The 21,652-nt window shown below is 35.9% G+C and overlaps 4 protein-coding genes and 1 non-coding gene across 6 annotated transcripts; 1 reads left to right on the forward strand and 4 right to left on the reverse strand.

Annotated features, from left to right (window-relative positions):
- Positions 1 to 438: 438 nt before the first annotated feature.
- Positions 439 to 6,885, reverse strand: LOC115958274 (transcription factor GTE6). Of its 2 annotated transcripts, none has more exons than XM_031076682.1 (9): positions 6,680 to 6,885; positions 6,219 to 6,338; positions 4,887 to 5,102; positions 3,839 to 3,916; positions 3,194 to 3,421; positions 2,983 to 3,081; positions 2,712 to 2,770; positions 1,087 to 1,237; positions 439 to 973 (listed from the first exon to the last, which is right to left on the reverse strand). In XM_031076682.1, exons 2-9 carry the CDS (start codon positions 6,336 to 6,338, stop codon positions 764 to 766), a joined length of 1,161 nt encoding a protein of 386 aa, XP_030932542.1. In that variant the 5' UTR covers positions 6,680 to 6,885; the 3' UTR covers positions 439 to 763. The 2 variants fall into 2 exon arrangements, with proteins under 2 accessions (XP_030932542.1, XP_030932543.1); XM_031076683.1 differs by having other exon boundaries at positions 6,219 to 6,341; positions 6,680 to 6,880.
- A 1,750-nt stretch (positions 6,886 to 8,635) lies between these two features.
- On the reverse strand, positions 8,636 to 9,638 carry LOC115958277. Its single transcript, XM_031076686.1, has one exon. The coding sequence runs from the start codon at positions 9,367 to 9,369 to the stop codon at positions 8,716 to 8,718; it is 654 nt and encodes a 217-aa protein (XP_030932546.1). The 5' UTR covers positions 9,370 to 9,638; the 3' UTR covers positions 8,636 to 8,715.
- Positions 9,639 to 10,695: 1,057 nt separating this feature from the next.
- TRNAP-AGG lies at positions 10,696 to 10,767 on the reverse strand. The gene has a single exon. It is a non-coding gene; the product is annotated as a tRNA-Pro (tRNA).
- A 108-nt stretch (positions 10,768 to 10,875) lies between these two features.
- On the forward strand, positions 10,876 to 15,074 carry LOC115958276. Its single transcript, XM_031076685.1, has 2 exons — positions 10,876 to 11,056; positions 14,240 to 15,074. The coding sequence occupies exons 1-2, from the start codon at positions 10,978 to 10,980 to the stop codon at positions 14,872 to 14,874; spliced, it is 714 nt and encodes a 237-aa protein (XP_030932545.1). The 5' UTR covers positions 10,876 to 10,977; the 3' UTR covers positions 14,875 to 15,074.
- Positions 15,075 to 15,824: 750 nt separating this feature from the next.
- On the reverse strand, positions 15,825 to 18,799 carry LOC115958273 (elongation factor 1-alpha-like). Its single transcript, XM_031076681.1, has 3 exons — positions 18,692 to 18,799; positions 17,174 to 17,645; positions 15,825 to 17,082 (listed from the first exon to the last, which is right to left on the reverse strand). Exons 2-3 carry the CDS (start codon positions 17,633 to 17,635, stop codon positions 16,201 to 16,203), a joined length of 1,344 nt encoding a protein of 447 aa, XP_030932541.1. The 5' UTR covers positions 17,636 to 17,645; positions 18,692 to 18,799; the 3' UTR covers positions 15,825 to 16,200.
- Between the last annotated feature and the right edge of the window lie 2,853 nt (positions 18,800 to 21,652).

Raw genomic sequence — 21,652 nt, forward strand, 5'->3', positions numbered from 1 at the left:
TGATAATAAAGAATTATCATTAGGAGTGAATGCCTACTCTCCTTTCTTCTCTCTACCTTTTCCTCTATCTCATTTTGTTCAAACATAACTTGAGGGCCTTTTATCTTCTTGTGTTTGTGATTATGAAAGCTCAAAACGTGAATGAGGTGAAACCATTGTGTCTCCGGTATTTAAAGCCTTTTTTCTTTTATTTTAATAGTTTGAAAACATATATATTTTTTATAAAGTATAACTTTTTTTTTTCCTGAGCATCAACTTTCCACCATTTCCTAGATACAACTTTTTGAAAACAATTCATTTTCAATAAACTGAAAATAAACTAATCAATTTGATACTGATTTGTGATAAAACAAAACGACACAAACCCAGCAGAGCCTAGAGTTAAACTCACATCCTGTGTTGCATAGAGTTTTTGGGCATTTCATACACAACAACAACAACAACTAAACTGGCTGAAATTTGAAACAAAAGACATTGTTGATACGGATCATTGTTTATGTTACATTGGCAGAGCACCATCAGAAGGAGAATCATAAGGCAGCTCCTAACTTCTAAATTAGACCATTAAATTTCTAGTAAATAGCCAGCACCTGAAAATGAATCGGTTGCTAGCATCTACGAAATATCATTAGTGATGCTTTTGCCTTTTCCTTATTAGAACACATCCAACCCATTTTCAGACTATTGAGAATTGTCAGTAACAGATAACAAGAAATGTCGGCAAATACACAGCCTAACTGCACCATCCCACAGAAAGACGTTATTAGGGCTTTTTACTTTTTTTCTTGGCAGTTTTGGCAATAGCATCACAAATCTCCCTTTTCCGCTTGTTATTGTTTATGTTATTGTTGTTGTTATTGTGATTGTCATTATTGTTGTTGTTGCTCAGGCCACCTGTGTTTAGCGAACTCCTGCTTTGAACTTCCAGAGAATCCTTCACAAAAAACTTCAACCTCCATAAGGTAGATTCACTCTGGATAAGAAACACAATAAACTCAATGACTCATTCTATAACCAAGCAATCTTTCGAGAATCTAGAAGACGAAAATACTGTACAATACTTATAAAAAAAATGTATATGATAACCTGAGCATCAATGTCAAGGTCCACCTCTTCAGCAGTTGCTTGGAAGCTTGGATTATTTTGAGCAACAATCTCCAATGCCTTGGTTAGATCTTCAGGAGACAATTTGGTGAGTGCTGCCCCAAGATTTCTCTTCTCCTCGGTTGAAATTTTTCTGGAAAAAATGTTCTTAACAATTGCTTGTGCAGTGATGCAAAAGTAACGAGGCATCCATACTAGTAATTTGATCAGGTTATCAGAGGCAGAAAAACCACGTTGGAAAACTGAATTTGTAATAGTTAAGTAGAGTAATCCTTTTTCTTTCTAGCTAATTCCAAGAGTAATGCTGACAAAAGGTTGCTAAGAACCAATTTATAATTTTTTGTCTAGTGCATTGGATACAAGTTCCACAAGCCAAATACACTAGGTGTGCCCACTTGATATGCATTAATATGCAACATGACAATTCACCCTCAGTTTAAATAAAAAGTATGTTCATAGATTTGTTCGTAAAGCATTTCTCTAGCTCCAAAGATAACCATTCTCAAATCACAAACTTTGCCAATTTTCTTCCCAATACATAAGACACTACCAAACTTAAATCCACCATAAGGCCTCCAAATCTGAAAATTTCTAATAATTTTGATGACACAATATGCATAGATTACACTTTTAAGATACTTATTAATGCTAGCAAAGCCTCACATCCCACCCACGATGTACCCATTGTATACATTAAATATTTAACAAAAATATAGTTCCTCATGCTATTCACAAAGTGATCAACAGAATAAATCACAACAAAATTTAATCTATAAATCTGCCCCCATGGTTTAGAAATTTTAAGGAGTTTTAACCACGTGCTCAATCAACATGCCATGGATCCTAGAACTAGTTTTTTTTGCAATTTGTTTATGACCCAAAATCTATTACTACAGGTTTAGGGATGAATTCAGAAGTGTGTTTAATGTTAAGTTACAAGGGTTCCTCATCCAAGCAAAATAGAAACATGATAAGATCCTCTCCCATTGAATCTTGCAATTCCCTCCAATTTTTATTTAGATGCAAGACATGTTTTATAAAAAATGCCATGATGTAAGACATGGCATTTAAGAATCAAATGACTGCCCACTTGTGGTACATCCAACTAAAAATGGGAGAGAATTGGAGGATTCACTAGTACAATCCCCTCCCATTCAATGAACAGCAATTGCATTCGGTATCTATAAAAACTATAGTCAAAGTATAACAGTGGCGTTTGGAAATTGTACAAGCAGATACAAAGCATATCAGACCACAAAGACCAAGCAATCTGATCTAGAACACATCAATCTAAATAGCCATTGGCCCAGTAGATGAAACATACGACAATATGATCCCATTTTATTCTATTACCTACTTTTGATGACATAACTTCTAGTTGTGGTGAAGACTTCAACTAAGAAAAAGCACTCATAGACTTTAACTCAAAGGGAAAAGACACATTCACATCTAGATGCACATGTAAAATTCGTAATCAACATGCATATCTATAATTAACCTGGCTTTTATTGGTCCCAATGGGTAAATTTATGGAAAAAATTACAAATAAAAGCAAAAATATGAAGCTGTAATTTGAGGAAATTAGATAATGATGTTATGGAACAAACCTGCACTTCTGAACAACCATTTCTCGGAGATCTTCCAAATGCACATCAAGCTCGTACAGCTGAAAAAATTCATTATAGTGCATTCAAACAAGGTCCTATAATACTTTCAGTAAAAGATGAGAATTTAATCAGACTAGAATAAGACAGTTGGAAAAACATCCAAACATAGTTGAAAGATTCTTGAAAAACTTAAGAAGTCTATAAATTATCTCAAAAAACTCCTTTTTTTATAAACATATCCATATAAAAAGCTCATAAACATTTAACATACCTCGTTATTTAAATCTCTTGCCATTTTGGCATATGCTGCGTCCTGAGCAAGCTGCATATCCAACTGTGCCTGTGCTTCCTCGTCTTCTCGTCTTTTTTCCTGCAAGTACATTGCTACTAACATTACAAATCATCAAGAATAATGAACCACGGATTCTTTACAATCGCTTTTAGACCAAGAAAGAGCCATGCATGCTGGCAAAGCAAGTTACCTCTTCAGTAACTTTAGGCAGAAGTAGCAACCACTTCTCCTCAAATTTTTCCAACAAAGTTTTGGCCATAACGTGAACATCACTTCTGTCGTCATTATTATATTTCATTGCATTCTTGAAAATCAACCTCACATCAGCACATATTTCCCGGACATTCTTATATCCAGTACCATCCTTGGCTTCCATTTGATTTTTTACAGTACTGAAATCCATGGGCTTGTCAATAACCTAGTATTCATCATCTAGAACAAATTAATCAAATGCACATACAGAAGAAATCCAAGACCAAAGTTGGGAAGGCAATTAAGGACAGACTACCACAAGTGATGAAGTGAACCAATGGACTATTCAATAACAAAGCCAGAATATACAGGACGCCCCTCCAAACAATTATGATTTTAACTATCTCCTATATATATATATATATATATATATTCGAGATGGCACTACTTGGTATGCCCAGAGATCAAAAGCAGATATACACATAATTACAATTATAGATACAAACTTTCATTTAACTTGATTAAAATAAATCCATCAGTAGAACAATCATTCATCATGAACAGTTTCTTTAGGAATGCAATATTGCATGATTAATATAATGCTGATTGACATATCAATAAAAAGGAAAACGGTAAACCTTACCTCATAGTAGTCATGTAACTTTAGGCCTTCTACATCTACAGGTTCCATAAAGGGCCATGCCCACTTGTGTTGCATGATCTGAAAGCACACATCAGAAAAAAATAAAATGACATGCACATGATTTTGATTTTACAGCATCCACTTGATGGTGCCTTGGTATAGGTGCAATTTATAGCCAAGACCAGACATATATTTTTGGAAGGGTGTCCCAACATAGAGTCCACCATAATTAAAGGTGTGACAAAAATCCCTAGCAGAAAAAGAGATAATTTAATAAGCAAATTATTAGAATATTGGTTAAATGAATAAATGAGTAGATTCATCATTTTCTAATAGCTTAATCTGAGATATTGAGAGAATAGGTAATTTATCATGGTATCAAAGTAGATAGTTCGGGGTTCAAACTTTGTTCCTGCTCTACCTCCCATTTAAAAAGTTAAAAATTCCATGCGTTGGCTCCACTTATTAAGGCGGAGTAAAATTTAAAAATCCCACATGTTGGCTCTACTTATTAAGGGAGAGTTGGGGTCCACACACGATGGGGAGTATCAGAATATTGATTAAATGATAAATTCACCATTTCCTAACAACAAAAACATTTGGGAGAATCTGCTTTAAAAAGGGAAAAAAAAATGGAGGTTTGGTAATTACCATGAACTTTGAACCAAAGGATATATAATATCAAATACTCCTAACATACCAAACAACTATTTAATTACAATCTAACGATTAGAACTATAATTTCTGGAGAATAAAGGGCCTTTCGTTTAGCATTTTCTTTTGTGAGATGACATGGAATATATAAGGGAGAAACTTCATAAAGGAGGCAATATATATATATATATATATTAATTAGTAAGGAGGCAAATAATTATGATAGTGTACAAGTGTCAAAACAATATATAAAACTAAGTTAAAAGAGAAAAAAATTCAAATCCCCTTGAGATCCCAAAATGGAAAGATAAATAAACTTACACACACACCACAAAGACAACACATAAAAATGTCTTAGCAATAACATATGATAGAACGGGTATGAGCTCTTTACCTGACGCAATATTGTGCCAAATTGGCGCATGAGTTCTTGCATTCTCTTTGCAGCAGCTGCTTCCCGACGTGATGCATCTTGCTGCTGCCTTTTAATACTTGGAATATGTTTCTCCTTATCTTTATCCTTCACTATTGAGCTAGCTTTGGATGTGCTAAGTTGCTTTTTACTTTTAGTCGAATAGAATTGTTCTATCTCATTCACTCTCTGCTCAAGCTGCAAGGAAAAATGTAATACTAACAATCAACTTATAAACATCCAGACATTAATGGATTTAAAGTGACCCAACAAGATTATATAAGAACAACTGCCGCATTTAGTATCATTTTAAGGTAAACTCAATAGACAAAATTATAGCAGTATTCTATAACCATGAAAAAGGCCCATGCTATATAATACATTGATCCCATATCTACAGTTTTATTATTTTGGATGAGCACATCTGCAGCTATATAATTATTTTTCCAACTACCTGGTAAAACTTTATTATAGAAAGCCCTATAACATACAATAATCTTATTAAATGGGAAAGACATGAGCAAGCAAGCCCCTGAGCCTGAATGAAGATAAGTTGTGTACAACATAATATACAGAATTAAATTGACCAACCACACCAAAAAAAAAAAATTCAAACTTAGTATTTAATCAAACAAGGAATGATGACGACTTTTTATTCTTTCTTGATAGATTAACACTTTTATTAAAACCCACTAAAGGTGCAAATAACATACATGGGAGACCACCAAGAAGAAAATAAAGAAGAGGAAAAACAAATACTAATTCTTCACCTCCAAATGCCAGTCTAGATAAGGTGCAGCCTACTCATTATGTCCTTCCCTCAAACTCTAATCCCACATAAAAGGGCCAAAACAAGGTTGGACAGACTCAAACAAATATAATTTTGAACAGCCATTTGGTAACTAAAATCAGTAGCCAATCGCAACACAAGAGGTTTAGTGTTCATTTTAACAAATTGGGCAGCATTAAATTTATGCCTCTAGAAACTAAATCATGTATATCCCCATAAATAAATTCAGTAGCGTTCTTAGGCATCCATCTGCTGAGCCATAACAACATTGACCCTCCGTTTTCTGTCCAATATGTCAATTGCATTAAAAAATCTTGTTTCTGAATGAAACGGTGGCACATGATATACTGATTACATATGGACCAGCTCCCAAAACGACAGCATGAAACATTACCCATCTTAAAAATAACTTATACACTATGAAACATATATGACATACTTCAGTCACTTAAAAAAAAAAAAAACGCACACACACACACACATATAAAGACAACTAGTTACTGGCTTGTTACACATGTTCTTACCTTATCAACCTTCCCAAAAATATCATCAACGCGGTACTTGAAACCCTCAATTTCCGGAGCAGGAGCATTAGCAATAATTCCTACACCAACGTCTGAAATTGGAGCATCTATTTGATCCATCTGCTACAATTACACACATTATCATTGTCCAAGCCTAGAGCATAACTTCCATGTCCATCTAGTTTAAATTTAAGCTCTAAAAAATTAATTGTTTTTTTCCTGGAGCAACCAAACAGAGATTTTCACACTTTTACTGCTACAAACAAGTACATGGTAAATCAAAAGAACTCTATAGATCAATTAGAACGTTCTTGCTGTAAATCAAATCAGATTGGAGCTTAGATATATACACATTGATACGTGTACGCATGTTTTGCAAGCTTACAGTTACACATACACGTATACATACATGAATTTTGTGTTATTATACAGTGAAATACTACGTGTAGAAATATACATACAGGAAGAGATTTGTAGCGGCGAGAAGAAAGACGAAGTGTTGTTGCGGCGGAGAAGGAGAAGAAGACGAGGCAGGAGCGACGCTTTGGTTTTGGGAAGTGAGTGAGTGTCTGTCTAGAGATTGATTGTGCTGCTGCTGGCGAAAGTACTAATTGAAGCCGACGCAGGCGGCGTCTGGCTTTTTCATGGTGAGTACTTTTTTAATTAGTGAAACGTTGTCGTTTTATTCCTGCTTACTACTACTTTACCTTCTTTTTTTGGAATATTACACAAAAAGCAAAGAATTTATACCATGTTTTTTTTCTTTATTTTGGGCAGTGATAGAGCGTGAAATTGTTGATAAAATTTTATGTTTTATGTAAGTAACCAATTTTGATTCACTTTCTCGATATACGAAAAACTTTGTTTGTTTAGACTTTACCCTTTTATGTTCAATTGCTTGTTAAAATAATTTATGACCTCGTCATAAGAAAAGCGTGGGTTTAATCAATAGTTTTCTACTTTTATATGCACTTATTATCATGGGTAGCGATGGCAAAAACACACCATCTTGCACAGAATTTACCCTGTCTTACGTCCATTGCCATCTTTGTAATCATGAATAATGGAAATAAATTAGTGAGATGGACAAAAGACTAATATCGAAACAATTTCATAATTTCAAACTTCAATTGCCAAATTTAATTATATAAAATATATTTATAGATATGGACCTAATCTAAAATTTGATATAAACTTTGAGCATTTTGTACATGATTTCCTTTTTTCTTTTCTTTTTTCTTTTCCGACTGGATTTACAACAATTGCCTCCACTCACAAATATATTGTCTAACTCTTTTTAACTCTATATCTTATTTACTTATGTAGACACTTTTAAAGTCTGGATTTTTTTCCTAAGTACATCTTTCTTTAACTAATTTTCAACAAATAAGCAAATAAACTTTCAATGAAAAGCTATGTCCAAATTCACTTTAATCATATACAAAATGCGACTGCCATTGGTTAGCTTTGGTGCATGTTAGGTTTTGAGGTAATATCTCGTACACGTCATAATTAAGTGACGTATCCCTTTCGTAATGAATACTTTCATAGGCTATACAAAACAAGAACAAGGATTCAAACAATGGACATAAATAAAATGTATACAAAATTTGACGATGCTCTAAATCTTCAGTAGATCTATTGCCCAAACTCGCTATCTTTTGTGAGGGGTGAAGAGTAGTGAACTTGCAAAAAATAAAGACAAACACCTTTGTGAAGTGCACTGGTGCGGTGTCGGTTTAAGACTCTCTCAAGGTCAAATCAAAAACTGATAATGAACTTTTTTGAAAAGGAGTTTCTAAGATGTATTTTTTGTGTACCTTGGGATTCGAGCACCTTAGTGTTTATACAGGAGCTTTTGGATAATCACATTAGTTGAATTGTAGGGATATGGGGTTATCCCCTAGCTAATGTGTAGGAGTTGGGAACTATTCCGTAGATGATCCACAAGGAGTGAGGAGTTATCCTCAGCTGTTTTGTAGGAGATAAAGTTTATCCTCATCAAAATTAAATGGGGACAAAGGAATGAAAGTAATTCTCTTAGCCATATCCAAATAGGTTGAAAGGATTAAACCAACATCATTGTATACATGCCAACAATTTTGTTGTTTGGTGACTTTTGTTAGACAGTTACAATGGATAAGGGAGGATCTTATTCTTAAACATCTTAACTGGAAGCTCTAAAAATATCAATTAAACTTACAAAATTATTGACTTAGAGAAAAAAGTTTTTGCACCATTGATAATATGGGGAAAAGATTGTTGATATATTATAATGTATATTTATTTAAATTTTAAATAAAAAATGTTATCCACGCACTTTTATTGTGGGCTTGCATTTGGAATCATTCCGTTCAACATTCAACAAAGAAAATAATATACTATAAATAAACATAATAGTAAACAAAACAAGGGGCTAAAATAAATAAATGTATTATTAGCAAGTAACATTTAACAATACCAAAAAAATAAATAAATTTGCAATGAGTGGAAATGGTCACAAAAGCGGAAAGCAAGCAGAAGACGCTCGAGCCAACACGCTAGCGAAGTGGGCCCTACATCTCAGCAACGCCCAAGGACTCTTCGCAGGCCCAGTCCCTCCGCTCTTCTTACCACCATCACCACCGACAATCACCGGTTCCCTTCCGTCAACAACAACCGGAATCATCGGTACCGGGCCCCGCCGAGCCTGTCTCTTCCTTATCTCACTCAGCTCCATCTGGGGCTGAATCTTCGCCAGCCCAATTATCACCTTGTGCTTCTTCGACTCGCACTTCTGGTACCGGAAACTCCCGGTCGCCGGTACACTTAGCGAGCTTGACCGGGTGTGGCCGGTGATCCTAGCGGAGTGGAATTTCTGGGACTTGTTGAAAGACTCTGATCCCCATAGAACTCTTCGCCTGGGATGCTCTTCTTCTTGGTGGTGTTTCTGGTGTATGACTCTGCCGCAGAAGATTACGGCGTCGTTTTTGATTGTTGGGTTGGCGGTGGAGAACTCGAACAAGTCTGGTCGTGAAGGAGAGTCAGAATAGGAAGAAAAAGAGTTGGGTTCTTCGAGCTCTGCGTTTACATCGTGAATGGAAAGGTCACAGAGTGAGAGCGCGTCTTCCTCAAGATCTTCGGGGCTTTGGAGATATGTTTTGTCCTCCATGGTTAAAGATTTTGAGAATGGTTTTTTTTTTGAAGGAGAACTTGTTGTTGTTGTTGTTGTTGGTTGGGGGTGATTGTGAAAGTGGACCGAGACCAATTTTTATATATATAGTGATTTTTCTAGACTTCTAGATATGAGAGAGAGAGAGAGTGTGTGTCAGGTTGGGGTTAAGGGCTTCTAGAAGAGGAAATATTATTTATTTATTTAGGAGTGGAAAAGGGGTTGTTGGACTTTGGAGAGAGTGGGTAAAAGTGAGAGAAAATTTGATTAGAAGGAGAAGAAGCAAGGGTTACTAGAAGAAGAGAAAGGAAAGTAGGAAGGGACAGATTGACGGTATAACTGTAAGGAGCAAGGCAGGAAAGTGCATTCAATTCAACCAAGTCTTTTAGTTCTAGATAAGCTAGTATGATAAAGTATATTAATTAATTAATTGGATCGTATGCCCTACTGCTACGCAATTATTCGACTAATCAAGTAATGCTGAAAAACACTTGCTTATGCGTTTCACGTTTTCTTCTCTTCTTTTCTTTTCTTTTATTTTCTTTTTATTTGTTTATTTATTTTTTGAGAAGAGCATTTTCACATACATAGAATTATGTTTTTTTAGTTGGTCTCATATACTATTTACAGTACCTGTAAATACTTTATTAAAAACTAGGTTTATCACACGCGCTTCGTGCGTGCTATGAATCTTTTTTATTTTTGGTTAGTGGTTCTATTTTGTAGAAAAAAAAATGTGTTTTTATATTTTATATATATAATTTTTATTTTGAAAATTTAATTTATAAGTGAATAAATCATTTTGAAAATTAATAGGAGAGTAGTCCTATTTTTTAGGCGATGTTTTAGTGGGAGTTAGAGTTACATTTTTACCGGATTGTCCTCTAATTTTGTCTCTACTTAAACATAGGGGTGTAAGGGCATTTTTGAACTAAAAAAAATGAGGAATCCAAACAGAGGAAACCCCTTAAATAATAGTATAGATATAGAAGAAATTTTAAAACTGGATCTTACAATACTATTCACATATTTAAAAATTATTTTACTAGGATATTTTTAGTTTTTAACAATAAATAGTATTCAAACATTCCCAAATCTGCCTTGAAATGTTTCAATCATATTGACCTTATTCTTTCCCATAGGCCATAGCATCTTCTGAAAAGGGTTAGAATTACTAATTGATGGGTTGCAACTTGGCAATGCAAAACAATAAAATTAGACAATTTTAATGTGAGCCCAATAATGGGCCCATGGTCCACTCTTAAGGAGAGAGGGTAGCTCAATAGGCCCATGGATTCTCCAGCTAAAAAATTAACCAAAGAAAGTGGGGCATTCCGAGAATTGAACTCGGGACCTCTCGCACCCTAAGCGAGAATCATACCACTAGACCAAATGCCCATTTTTTGTTGTGTACAAGTACCATCAATATCTTAGACTATAAATCATTAAACAATATCTTTCCAAAAAATATCCTAGTTGTACTATCAATATTTAAAGTTTGCAATGCAAAGCAAAGCAAAGCAAAACCCTTCTCTGTTTTTCATTTAGGGGTTTGGCTCTGGATCAGAGCAACACACAAACTGAAAAAAACTCTTCAACTCCATAGCAATGGCCAGAGCTGCTCTCTTTCACTTGCTCCGATCGCAATCCAAGCAGCTATCATCATCTTCCAGAACCTTCGCTTCAGGTTCCTTCTCCTTCTCCTTCTCCTTCCATTTCCTCTCTCTAATTTTTTTTTTCAAAATCGTAAACAGGGTCGCATTTCATTAACCATCTAATAAACACATATTTTTCAGATTGCGTTTTCTTTTGAAACGCTTTCAATCTAGCAAGTTTTATCGGTTTGCTTATTTATGTAATCGAAAGATTATAGCTGGAGTGTCCGAGACACCAACGTTCATGGTAGAGTTCGAATTGATGTCGTAGTTATTATCATTTAGACAAGCCTTATTGTCTGAAAGTTAATTTATGTAAATGATGTTGTAGTTTAAGGAAATGGGTCACTAGATTTTTTCCATTTGGGAATGGTTGAGGCTGAGACAATAGGTTATGAATTTACTAAACCTAATTGCTCTGAAAGTTGATTGGCCAACCCAAATAATTCACATGTACTCACTACTCAGTACTCTCCAGATTTAGATGCTAATTCAACAAGAGGATATACAGTTACTGTTAATGCATCATTATATTGTGGCCAAGAGCCTTGTAGCTCAACTAGGTCATTCCTGGTGTTTCCAAACGAGACGTTTAGGGTTCAAATCCTCCCTCCCCCGTCGGGAAAAAAAAATTACATCGTTACATTGTGATGCATGACAAGATTCAATGGAAAATATGGGGAAAACAATTGAACATAAAATAAAGGATAGTCCTTAGGAATAACCGTCAGTAAGGAAAACCAAGGAATCAGCACCTAGGTTGTTGCCAGGAATAGCTTTGGATTGATAGTATTGTAGTAGATTAAGGTCTAGGTGTTGTCAGCTCTTCTTTGGTAATTTAGGTTTAATCTGAATTTGGTTGTCCCTTCCATCGAATTAGATGGTGCTAAACTCTTTCACCCCTAGTAGAAACAACTTGCTCATCCAAAGTAGTATCGATATGTTCTTTTCATGTTGGCAAAAGGTTTGGTGGTGTTGTGGTTTGAAACAGGACCATGGGGTAGCTCATGGAAAGTATCATATGGGGTAACTGTTGGACCTTTATAAGTGGAGCTTCTTTTATAATCAAAGAGAAAATCATTAATATATGTATTTGGTCCAGCCCATTTCAGCACTTTTGAGTTTTGCCAGTAGAAATTCCATATAACGTGAATTAGCATGAATTTTATATGGTCCGTCACTTGCTTGAGATTGTTTACTGATATTATGAACTTGATGCAATTTATGATGGTTATATGTTTCCAATTGACCCATGTACTTTAATATGTGGTGAACGTGGAGAGGATATAAAGGTGTCCTAGGTTTGAATTCAAATGGCATTATGTCTATAGATTTAGACCTGTCAAAAAAAAAAAAAAAAAAGGAACTATGTCTATAAATTTAGTGATGAGACTGTCATATGCAAGTTAGGTTGCAGAGGAAATGAAATCTTCACTCATTGCCTTCTTAAGCTCTTTTAGCCTAAAAATCCTTGGGCCATTTTTCTCAATAGCCTCTTTAGTTTGTACTAACCTAAACTCAACCTCTCTCACCGTAGGTGTATCAAGATTATTCTCAGGGAGTTCGACTTGAGGTGGTATGGCTTGAATGCAACCTAGGTTAATGTATCCCTCACACTATTCATCTATGTCTTTGATTTCATCAATGTTAGGCTCATAGATTGGCTTTTCTAGATCTTCCACATAACTCTCTTACTTGTCCATAAATGAGGGAAGCCCTCACTGGGGCACTTGGCAGCAACATGACCAAAGCCTTCACATTTAAAGCATTTGACTTGAGAGTTCAGAGTGAGGGGCGCACTAACTGTCCATTTTCCCCTTTTCATATTTACTGACACATTATGGGGGTTGGACATGGACTGAGGTGGAACTACTGGTTGTTTACCACTCAATGACGGATGGTTACTTACGTGTCAGGTGTCAGGTTGCTTAAAAATCTGTAGCTTGATGACCATTTTGTAATTCTAAACAAAGGTGGTGACTTCACAGAGAACTAACTCTTTCTTGAGGCCTTCATTTAGGCCTCACCTAAATCTACACAATGTTATCAGCTCATCTCACCTAACTCTTTCTTGACACATACTATGATTGTTACTTCCTAAAGCAAGCTCCTATGCCATTGGGACCCCAACACATGTTATTTGCACAATCGAAGAGTGGAATGTGTTCCTGTGCTCTTAATAATGTACTTTCTATATGTTTTAATGAGCTCTAACTCAAATGACACCTTCTTCCCTTATAAGAGCAATGTAGGGGAAGGTTGTCAATTCAAGTCACACTTATTGCAGTGCATGTGTAAATTACCAATTAACAAAAAAGAAAATTCCCAATATTCTCTCTATCACTCTGCAAAGTTATGGACATGTGCACACACCTTACACATATACACACACACAAAAAAAAAGAGTTTATTTTTTGAGGGGGTGGGGCGGGGGGATAGAGGAAACAGGTTACAGGTGCTCTCTTTCTCTTTCTACCCCTCTCTCTCTCTCTCTCTCTATATATATATATATATATATAACATGCATACATGTTGTAATGTTTTCGGTCAGAAAATGCCAATGGAGCTCTAGCTCAACTGGCACTTTTTAGTCAGCGAATGCCACGTCAAAGTGAACACTTGAAATATCAATTGAAGTGTTATGTGTCAAAGCCTTATTAACCCATCATTTCTTCTCTAAAATCCTTGAGTCAAATAGTTTGCTTAGAGTAATATACAAAGCTTTCTTTCTTCCCATCAGGTTAAATGCTGACCTCTCTTATTTGTTTCTATGTTTCAGACTAGAAAATTTTTTAACCACAATATGTTCTTTTCTAAAAGCTTCTCCATTTAGATATCTTTTTGGAAATATTTCAAATGCTTGTCAGTTGTACCAACTCATTCAATTGTAAATTTTGATTAGGAGAAAAAAAAAGGGGGGGGGGGGGGGTAGGGTGGGACTTTTAAGATCCATACATGGCTGATATTAAGCCCCATAACTCCTTTTCTACTTTTTTTGTGGATCTATAACAACAAGAGCATTTTTTTTTTCAGTTGTATTGTATTAGACTTGTACTTGCATGCAAAACCTTAACTCCCCCCTGATTCTGCCCCGAACTTCTACTACCCTTCTGTCCTGGTTTCTGCTTTAATTGCTGGGTGTTCAGAAATGCATGCTATTGGCATCTGTTTTTGTTATAATCATTATCATTTATAACTTTTCTGTCCTGCTTCAGGTTATTATCCTTGTAGGTCTGGAACATGGCCACTTAGCCCAAGTGCCAAACACAACTTCGCCTCTACCATTCAGGCTACTGCTGCCCAGAAAAGATGGGCATCTCAAGCCACCAATAAAGAAGATGACAACAAGATTAGTATCGGACCACAAAGAGGGGCAGCTGAAAAAGACACTGCGATTGCTTATCATGGCCCAATCTCTACCACCATTAAGAAAGTAAAGCTTCTTTCTCTTTCAACCTGCTGCCTCTCTGTATCACTGGGCCCAGTAATAACCTTCATGACATCTCCTGATATGAATGTGGTTCTCAAGGGTGCAGTAGCGGCATCTGTTATATTTCTCAGTGCTACCACCACTGGTGCCCTCCACTGGTTTGTAAGTCCTTATGTTCACAAGCTCAGGTGGCAGCCTGGTTCAGATAGCTTCGATGTGGAGATGTTGTCTTGGCTGGCCACATCTATTCCTAGGACTATTAAGTTCGCTGATATTCGGCATCCAGAGACCAATAGGCCTTTTGTCACATTTAAGGCCAATGGGAGCTTTTACTTTGTCGACTCAGATCACTGTCATAACAAGGCTCTGTTGGCAAGACTGACTCCTCAGAAATATGAGTCCGCTTTTAAGAATTTGTAACTGAAAACAAATGATGAGATCTCTTGAAAGGTTTGCTTTTAGAACGACTGAACTATGTTATGTATTGTGGTTGTGATAAGCCCTGGCTTGGTTGAGCCTTTGGGCAGTTTTCCCGTCTTTATTTGTGAGACAAATTTTTAGTTGTTTTGACATAAATTTAGTTTATATCCGAGGCTTTACCGGACGCTACTTTGATCAAATGAGGTTTCCATAGAAAAATAAGTAATGACAATCCCCGTGTTTCAACATTTAACGAGATGAACGCCTCTCTTCTGGAATTTCTTCCTCGCTCAGGTACTGCTCGGGTGCCTGATTATCATCCCTCTGTTGTGGCATTGATAATTTGAAATGAGCCAGTGATGATGAACCAAAAACATTGTACGGCTCATCCTAGCCAGAATCCTCTCATGCGTTTTCCACTCATTCTATGTATAACTCTATCCTCCAAATGAGTTCTTTGTATCGTTCTTCCGTTATATTTGTGATGCGGGTTTAGCTAAACAAGAAGCCGTCTCCTAGCCGCTGATTTCCTGAATTGACAAGAAACACAAGCACTAACAGCCACTGCGAGCACGGAAATAGAATTTTGCCACTTTGTTAATTGTCACCTAACTTCGCACTTGTTCAACAAGGCTAGTGTCTCGACGGTGACAAAAATTAACATTTATATCACAAACAAAACAATTAACACGGTAAGATTGCAACATATTGAAACAAATCACAAACAAGGTTTTTCTCTCACGTAAGATTGCCGAAATTATATATACTGTAAGTTTACTTCAAAAACGAGGGATGTTTTTGAAGTAAACAAATTCAACCAGTTAACAACGACGTTGTTATAAAATCCAGATATAGCTATTACCTGTTGCAGCAAGTTCATCTCCATTTTAAATTTATTCCATTGGACGAAATGGAGATAATCCTGTTCCAAACTCATTCGACGAGAGAGATTTAAATAAAAACACAAGATAACTACTTAATTATAAATGTAAATAGTAATCATCCCGGCAGCTTAGGAACAGACCTAAAACTCCATAGCTGCTTATGAAAATAAATATAAGTCTCACAGGACAACATTTAAAAAAAAAAAAAAAGAAAAAAAAAAAGCAGAATAAACACTTAGGACTCAAAAACACAGCTGCCTCGCCACCGCCGGTCAAGCACCCAGTTCTGAGAACAGCACCTGCGTGATGAAGGTGGAGACTTGAAGCAATAACCAACTAAACAAAACCATAAACACACTATTGATAGCTTACTAGCAAGAACCCATTCCTTATTATAACACCTAGGATAGCCATCACTTGCAGAAACCCGGTGCAGCACGATTCACTTCTTCTTGGCAGCAGACTTGGTAACCTTGGCTCCAGATGGATCCTTCTTCTCCACGCTCTTGATGACTCCGACAGCCACAGTTTGACGCATGTCCCTGACAGCAAAACGACCAAGTGGGGGATACTCGGAGAAAGTTTCAACAACCATGGGCTTGGTGGGAATCATCTTAACCATTCCAGAATCACCATTCTTCAAGAATTTGGGCTCCTTCTCAAGCTCCTTACCAGATCGCCGGTCAATCTTGGTCAAGAGCTCAGCAAATTTGACAGCAATGTGGGAGGTGTGACAGTCGAGGACAGGGGCATAACCATTTCCAATCTGGCCAGGGTGGTTCATGATGATAACTTGGGAGCTGAAGTTGGCTGCCTCCTTGGCAGGATCATCCTTGGAGTTGGAGGCAACATATCCACGCTTGAGATCCTTCACAGCAACATTCTTAACGTTGAAGCCAACATTGTCACCAGGAAGAGCCTCTAGGAGAGCCTCATGATGCATTTCAACAGACTTAACTTCAGTGGTCAGTCCAGTGGGGCCAAAAGTCACAACCATACCAGGCTTGATGAGACCGGTCTCAACACGACCCACAGGGACAGTTCCAATGCCTCCAATCTTGTAAACATCCTGAAGTGGGAGACGGAGGGGCTTGTCTGAGGGCCTCTTTGGCTCATTGATCTGGTCAAGTGCCTCAAGAAGGGTTGGACCCTTGTACCAGTCAAGGTTGGTGGACCTCTCAATCATATTGTCACCCTCAAATCCGGAGATGGGGACAAAAGGAATCTTGTCAGGGTTGTACCCAACCTTCTTCAAGTAGGAAGAGACTTCCTTCACAATTTCATCGTACCTGGCCTTTGAGTACTTGGGGGTAGTGGCATCCATCTGTAAACCAAAGCATAAAATACATTAATATCAATAATATCACTCAATATAAAGAACAGACATACTTAGGTATAAGATGGTATCATCATACCTTGTTGCAGCAGCAAATCATTTGCCTGACACCAAGGGTGAAAGCAAGGAGAGCATGCTCACGGGTCTGTCCATCCTTGGAAATACCAGCTTCAAAACCACCAGTGGTGGAGTCGATAATAAGGACAGCACAATCAGCCTGGGAGGTTCCAGTAATCATGTTCTTGATGAAATCACGATGTCCAGGAGCATCAATGACTGTGCAGTAGTACTTGGTGGTTTCAAACTTCCACAAGGCAATATCAATGGTGATACCACGCTCACGCTCAGCCTTGAGTTTGTCAAGCACCCAGGCATACTTGAATGACCTCTTGTTCATCTCAGCAGCTTCCTTCTCGAACCTCTCAATAACACGCTTGTCAATACCTCCAAGCTTGTATATCAAGTGACCAGTTGTGGTCGACTTTCCAGAGTCGACATGGCCAATGACCACAATGTTGATGTGAACCTTTTCCTTACCCATTCTTAATGAACTGTCAATAAATACAATAAATAAATAACCATCAGAAAGCTTATATAGATTGCTACTTCAATGTGAATTAAAAAGTGTAAATGCAACAACACTATTCAATAATAGCTAAAAGCCATTGCAAAACAACAATTTATTAACACCTAATATCAGAAATAAATACCAATTTAATTATAAAGCCAAAGTAATAAATCAACATCACAAGAAGCTATGGCATGAAGAGACAACAAGATAATTCTGCTTAGGGTAATCATGATAAATACTTTTAGCATGTCAGAATCAACTTTCAATTCCATTAAAACTCAGAGCCCCAGAAATTACAGGACCATTCAACATTAATAGCCTTTCAATCCTCAATATATCAGATAATAGCTCATAGTACAAATTACAACATACGAACCGATTTAGAGTACAAAATTATGTTCACAAATTTACAAGATTTGAAGCCAAAAAAAAAAATCATCATGTATAAACAATCAGAACCCAAAACAAGGCAATCCAACATACTTATAAGTCACAGATTAACTACGATTTAATTCTCTAAACTAAAATAACAAAAACCTAACCAAGTTCATCACAAAATCTTTATACATTAATAAGCAAAACAATCAAACATACTTATAAGTCACCGATAAACCAATATTTAATTCTCTTAACTAAGATACAAAGAACATAACCAAGCTCATCACACAAAATCCTTAAAGCACTAAAATCCCAGGTAACATAACAAGAGACCAAAACCAAAATATTTCAATCAGTTTTTACAATCCGATCTAAAATCAATCTAACAAAAAAAAAAAAAAAACATGGTAGCTACAGCTTCAGAAAGTCAAACCAAAGGTTTTCATAGATACTTCATAGATCTACAACAACAATATTAACAATCTAAATCAACCAAATAATAAAACATCAACTATCAACGTTAAAAACGAAAACATATATACATGATTTTAGCAGATTCAAAGAAACACAAAGTGAATCAAATAAACGAAGAATCAGATATCATATAATTGAAAATCAGGTAGAGAGAGAGAGAGAGAGAGATCGAACCTGAAGAAAGAGCTGCGCTAAAACCCTAGCCGCGAGAGAGGGAGAGAGAATCGGAGTGTGAAAGACTCTGAGAGAGAGAGAGAGAGAGAGAGAGAGGAATACAGAGTTGTGAGAAACATGAGGTAGGGTTTGTGTGCTAATTATACCACATCTGGTTGTGTCGAGTTTACGAAAATACCCTTGGAAGAGACCTAGAATGACCGGCGTATCCTTCTTTCCTTGTTGCTCAAGTTCGGGACCGTGATTTTATTAAACGCGCGCGTGTTTTTTTCTTTATTATTACACAGGAGTTGACTACTTGGTTGGTTGTGAAGTGTGAACTGTACTGGAGTTTGTCTTACACGCTCTACGAATTCGCGTGTAAAATTGTGGTTCCCCGTTACTTGGGGATGCTGGTTTTTTTTAAAAGACGACGATAAAACTGAAAGCCCATGGGCTTTGGATGAATGGAAAAGCCCACTGGACTTCTAAGAAGCCCAATTGTTAATGTGTTCAAGAACTACAATTTTTATTATGATTTTTGATACGGATGACAGACTTCAAAACATTCTAATTTTATTTTGGTTTGTTTCCATATATGACATACCATTGCGTTACAATTAAGGAAAATGCTAGAATTATAAAATTTGTATACAATAGTTTTTATGAGAGTGTTCTAAAATCACAAATTATTCCACAATTCTGACATGGCAGATTGTGAGCGATTAACCATTATTTACGCATAGATCCACTATTTTTCCTTCACTAATCACATTTTGTCATGTCACAGTTGTGAAAGATGTTGTGTTCCTAGACTTTCTCTTTTGGAAAATGTTAACGAATACTCTAAGAGCATTGGTTTAGCAACTATTTTTATAAACATTTTATGGGAAAATGATAAAATAATTAATTTTGTTAACAGTTTTTATATTTCCTATAAAAATTATGTCAAAATTTTCCTAATATAACCCTTTTCTTTTTACCAACTATGGTGAGTTGTTATTGATAAGTAAGAAAGTGATGTTAATATTAGACCTAGATAAGAATCAGTAAAAATTTATCTATTTATACTTTATAAAAATGTTATAAAAAAAAGTTTTGTGTATTTACTCGACCATCAATATCAAGTACGAAGGGTTGTGAAGAATCAAATTTGGTAACTACAAACTGACTTATTTGCAGCGAATATAAATGAGGATGGTTAGCAGTTAGCACTGATAATAAAAGCTTTAACTTTAATAATATTGTTTATCTTTGCTGGCTTTGAAACTTTACCACATTAAAGATAGTCGACAAACAATTTATGTCAGCTATATAAAAGGATTATGGGTATTTAAATCTATCTTGCACTAGAATGTGTGGGATAGTGGAAACAGTTATTGGTTCTGTGTTTTTAAAACTAACCCAAATATATATATATGTTTGAGAATTTATTCTTAAAATTTGTTTTCCAAACAAGCAAAACTGTTTTTCTTAGACACATTTCCACAAAACAACCAACCAACAATAAATCTACCACAACTCCAACAACAAATCAATCATACCCACTCGAATTTCACAGCAATCCAACAAAGAAAACCCAACAACAAGTCAAAATAAAGAAATTCTTTATTATATTTAAAAAAAAAAAAAAAAACATAAAAATGCCCATATTTGTGGTGGTTTTTGTCTAGGCCACCACATCAATGGGTCATGGTGTGGATCTACCCATATTTGTGGATCCAAGACCTACTAATCAACTTGCCATTGTGGACTAGGTTTGGGCTAGTCGAATCAAACTCAATCTCTAGGTCAATGTCTTAGGCAATGTTTGGTTTACTCAATTTCTAATTTTCTATCACTCAAAATATGTCAGCACCACCATCTCTTCTCTTGTTTGGTTTGATTTTTGTTCTCAATTTTTAAAACTCATCATTCAAAAATGTGAGAATGAATAGGAATAACAAAAATGGGGAGTTTTCAAACTATAGAAAATTGAGTTAAATGTCATAGTTGTAATAAAACACATTTTGCTAGGACCAACAAGTTAGTGTTGTCTCACTCGAGTTAAATGGCTCTTTCTTTCTTCTTGAACTCACATTTACTACACTCTTTCTCTCAACTACACTTGGACACACACTTGCTTTGGTTCTCTCTGGAACCCTCAGCGTCACTCAAGCTCTCGCAGCTCTCTCGACCTCACTCAAGCTTTCTTGGCCCCACAACTCTTTTGGTCCAACAATTTCTCTCAAGTAAGTTGATCTAACATGTGATTTCTTTGTTTCAAGCCTCTTTGATTCGGGTTTTTTAAGCTAAATATTTGTAGGTTTTTATGGATTGGTCTAATATATATATATATATATATATATTTTTATGGGTTTATCAAACATTAGTGATTCTTGGTTTTTCATCCCAACCTTGCCCCAAGTTTGTTTATTTATTTATTTTTATATCGAACAAAATAATTATTTGAGTTTGGTTTTTATGTTATGTAATGTAATATTCACAATAATTTTGTTCAATATAGTCATTATATTATCTATACTATTTTACTTTTGTTTTCTTTGGAATGGAAAACATTATTAATGCCTTTGGAAGAGGACTTTGATCGGCACACGCAAACAATGTAGAAATGCCCTATATGGCTATATTCCCATGAGATTTATACTATTGCGGAATCTTCATAAGGTCAACTAAGACTCTAGGAGGAAGGAATGATTAAATCACATGAATCCTTAGCAAGATGACTTCTAGTTCTGATGGGAATATCGGATGCAAATTCTACCCCAAGTTCTTAACTATCAAGAAAAGTTTAATACACACACACACACGGCACTAGTAGGACTTTGGGAGGGAGAGAGATTTGTATTTGGGCTTAAGAAAGCTAAAAGATAATCATAAACCTCAACAACACAATCCCAATACTGTTGCAAATTCTATCTTAACTACCAAGAAAAGTTTAATACACACATGGGGTTTCGTTAAAAAAACATACACGGTACT

This window comes from Quercus lobata, chromosome 8 (genome assembly GCF_001633185.2).
Source record: "Quercus lobata isolate SW786 chromosome 8, ValleyOak3.0 Primary Assembly, whole genome shotgun sequence".
Classification (NCBI taxonomy): domain Eukaryota; kingdom Viridiplantae; phylum Streptophyta; class Magnoliopsida; order Fagales; family Fagaceae; genus Quercus; species Quercus lobata.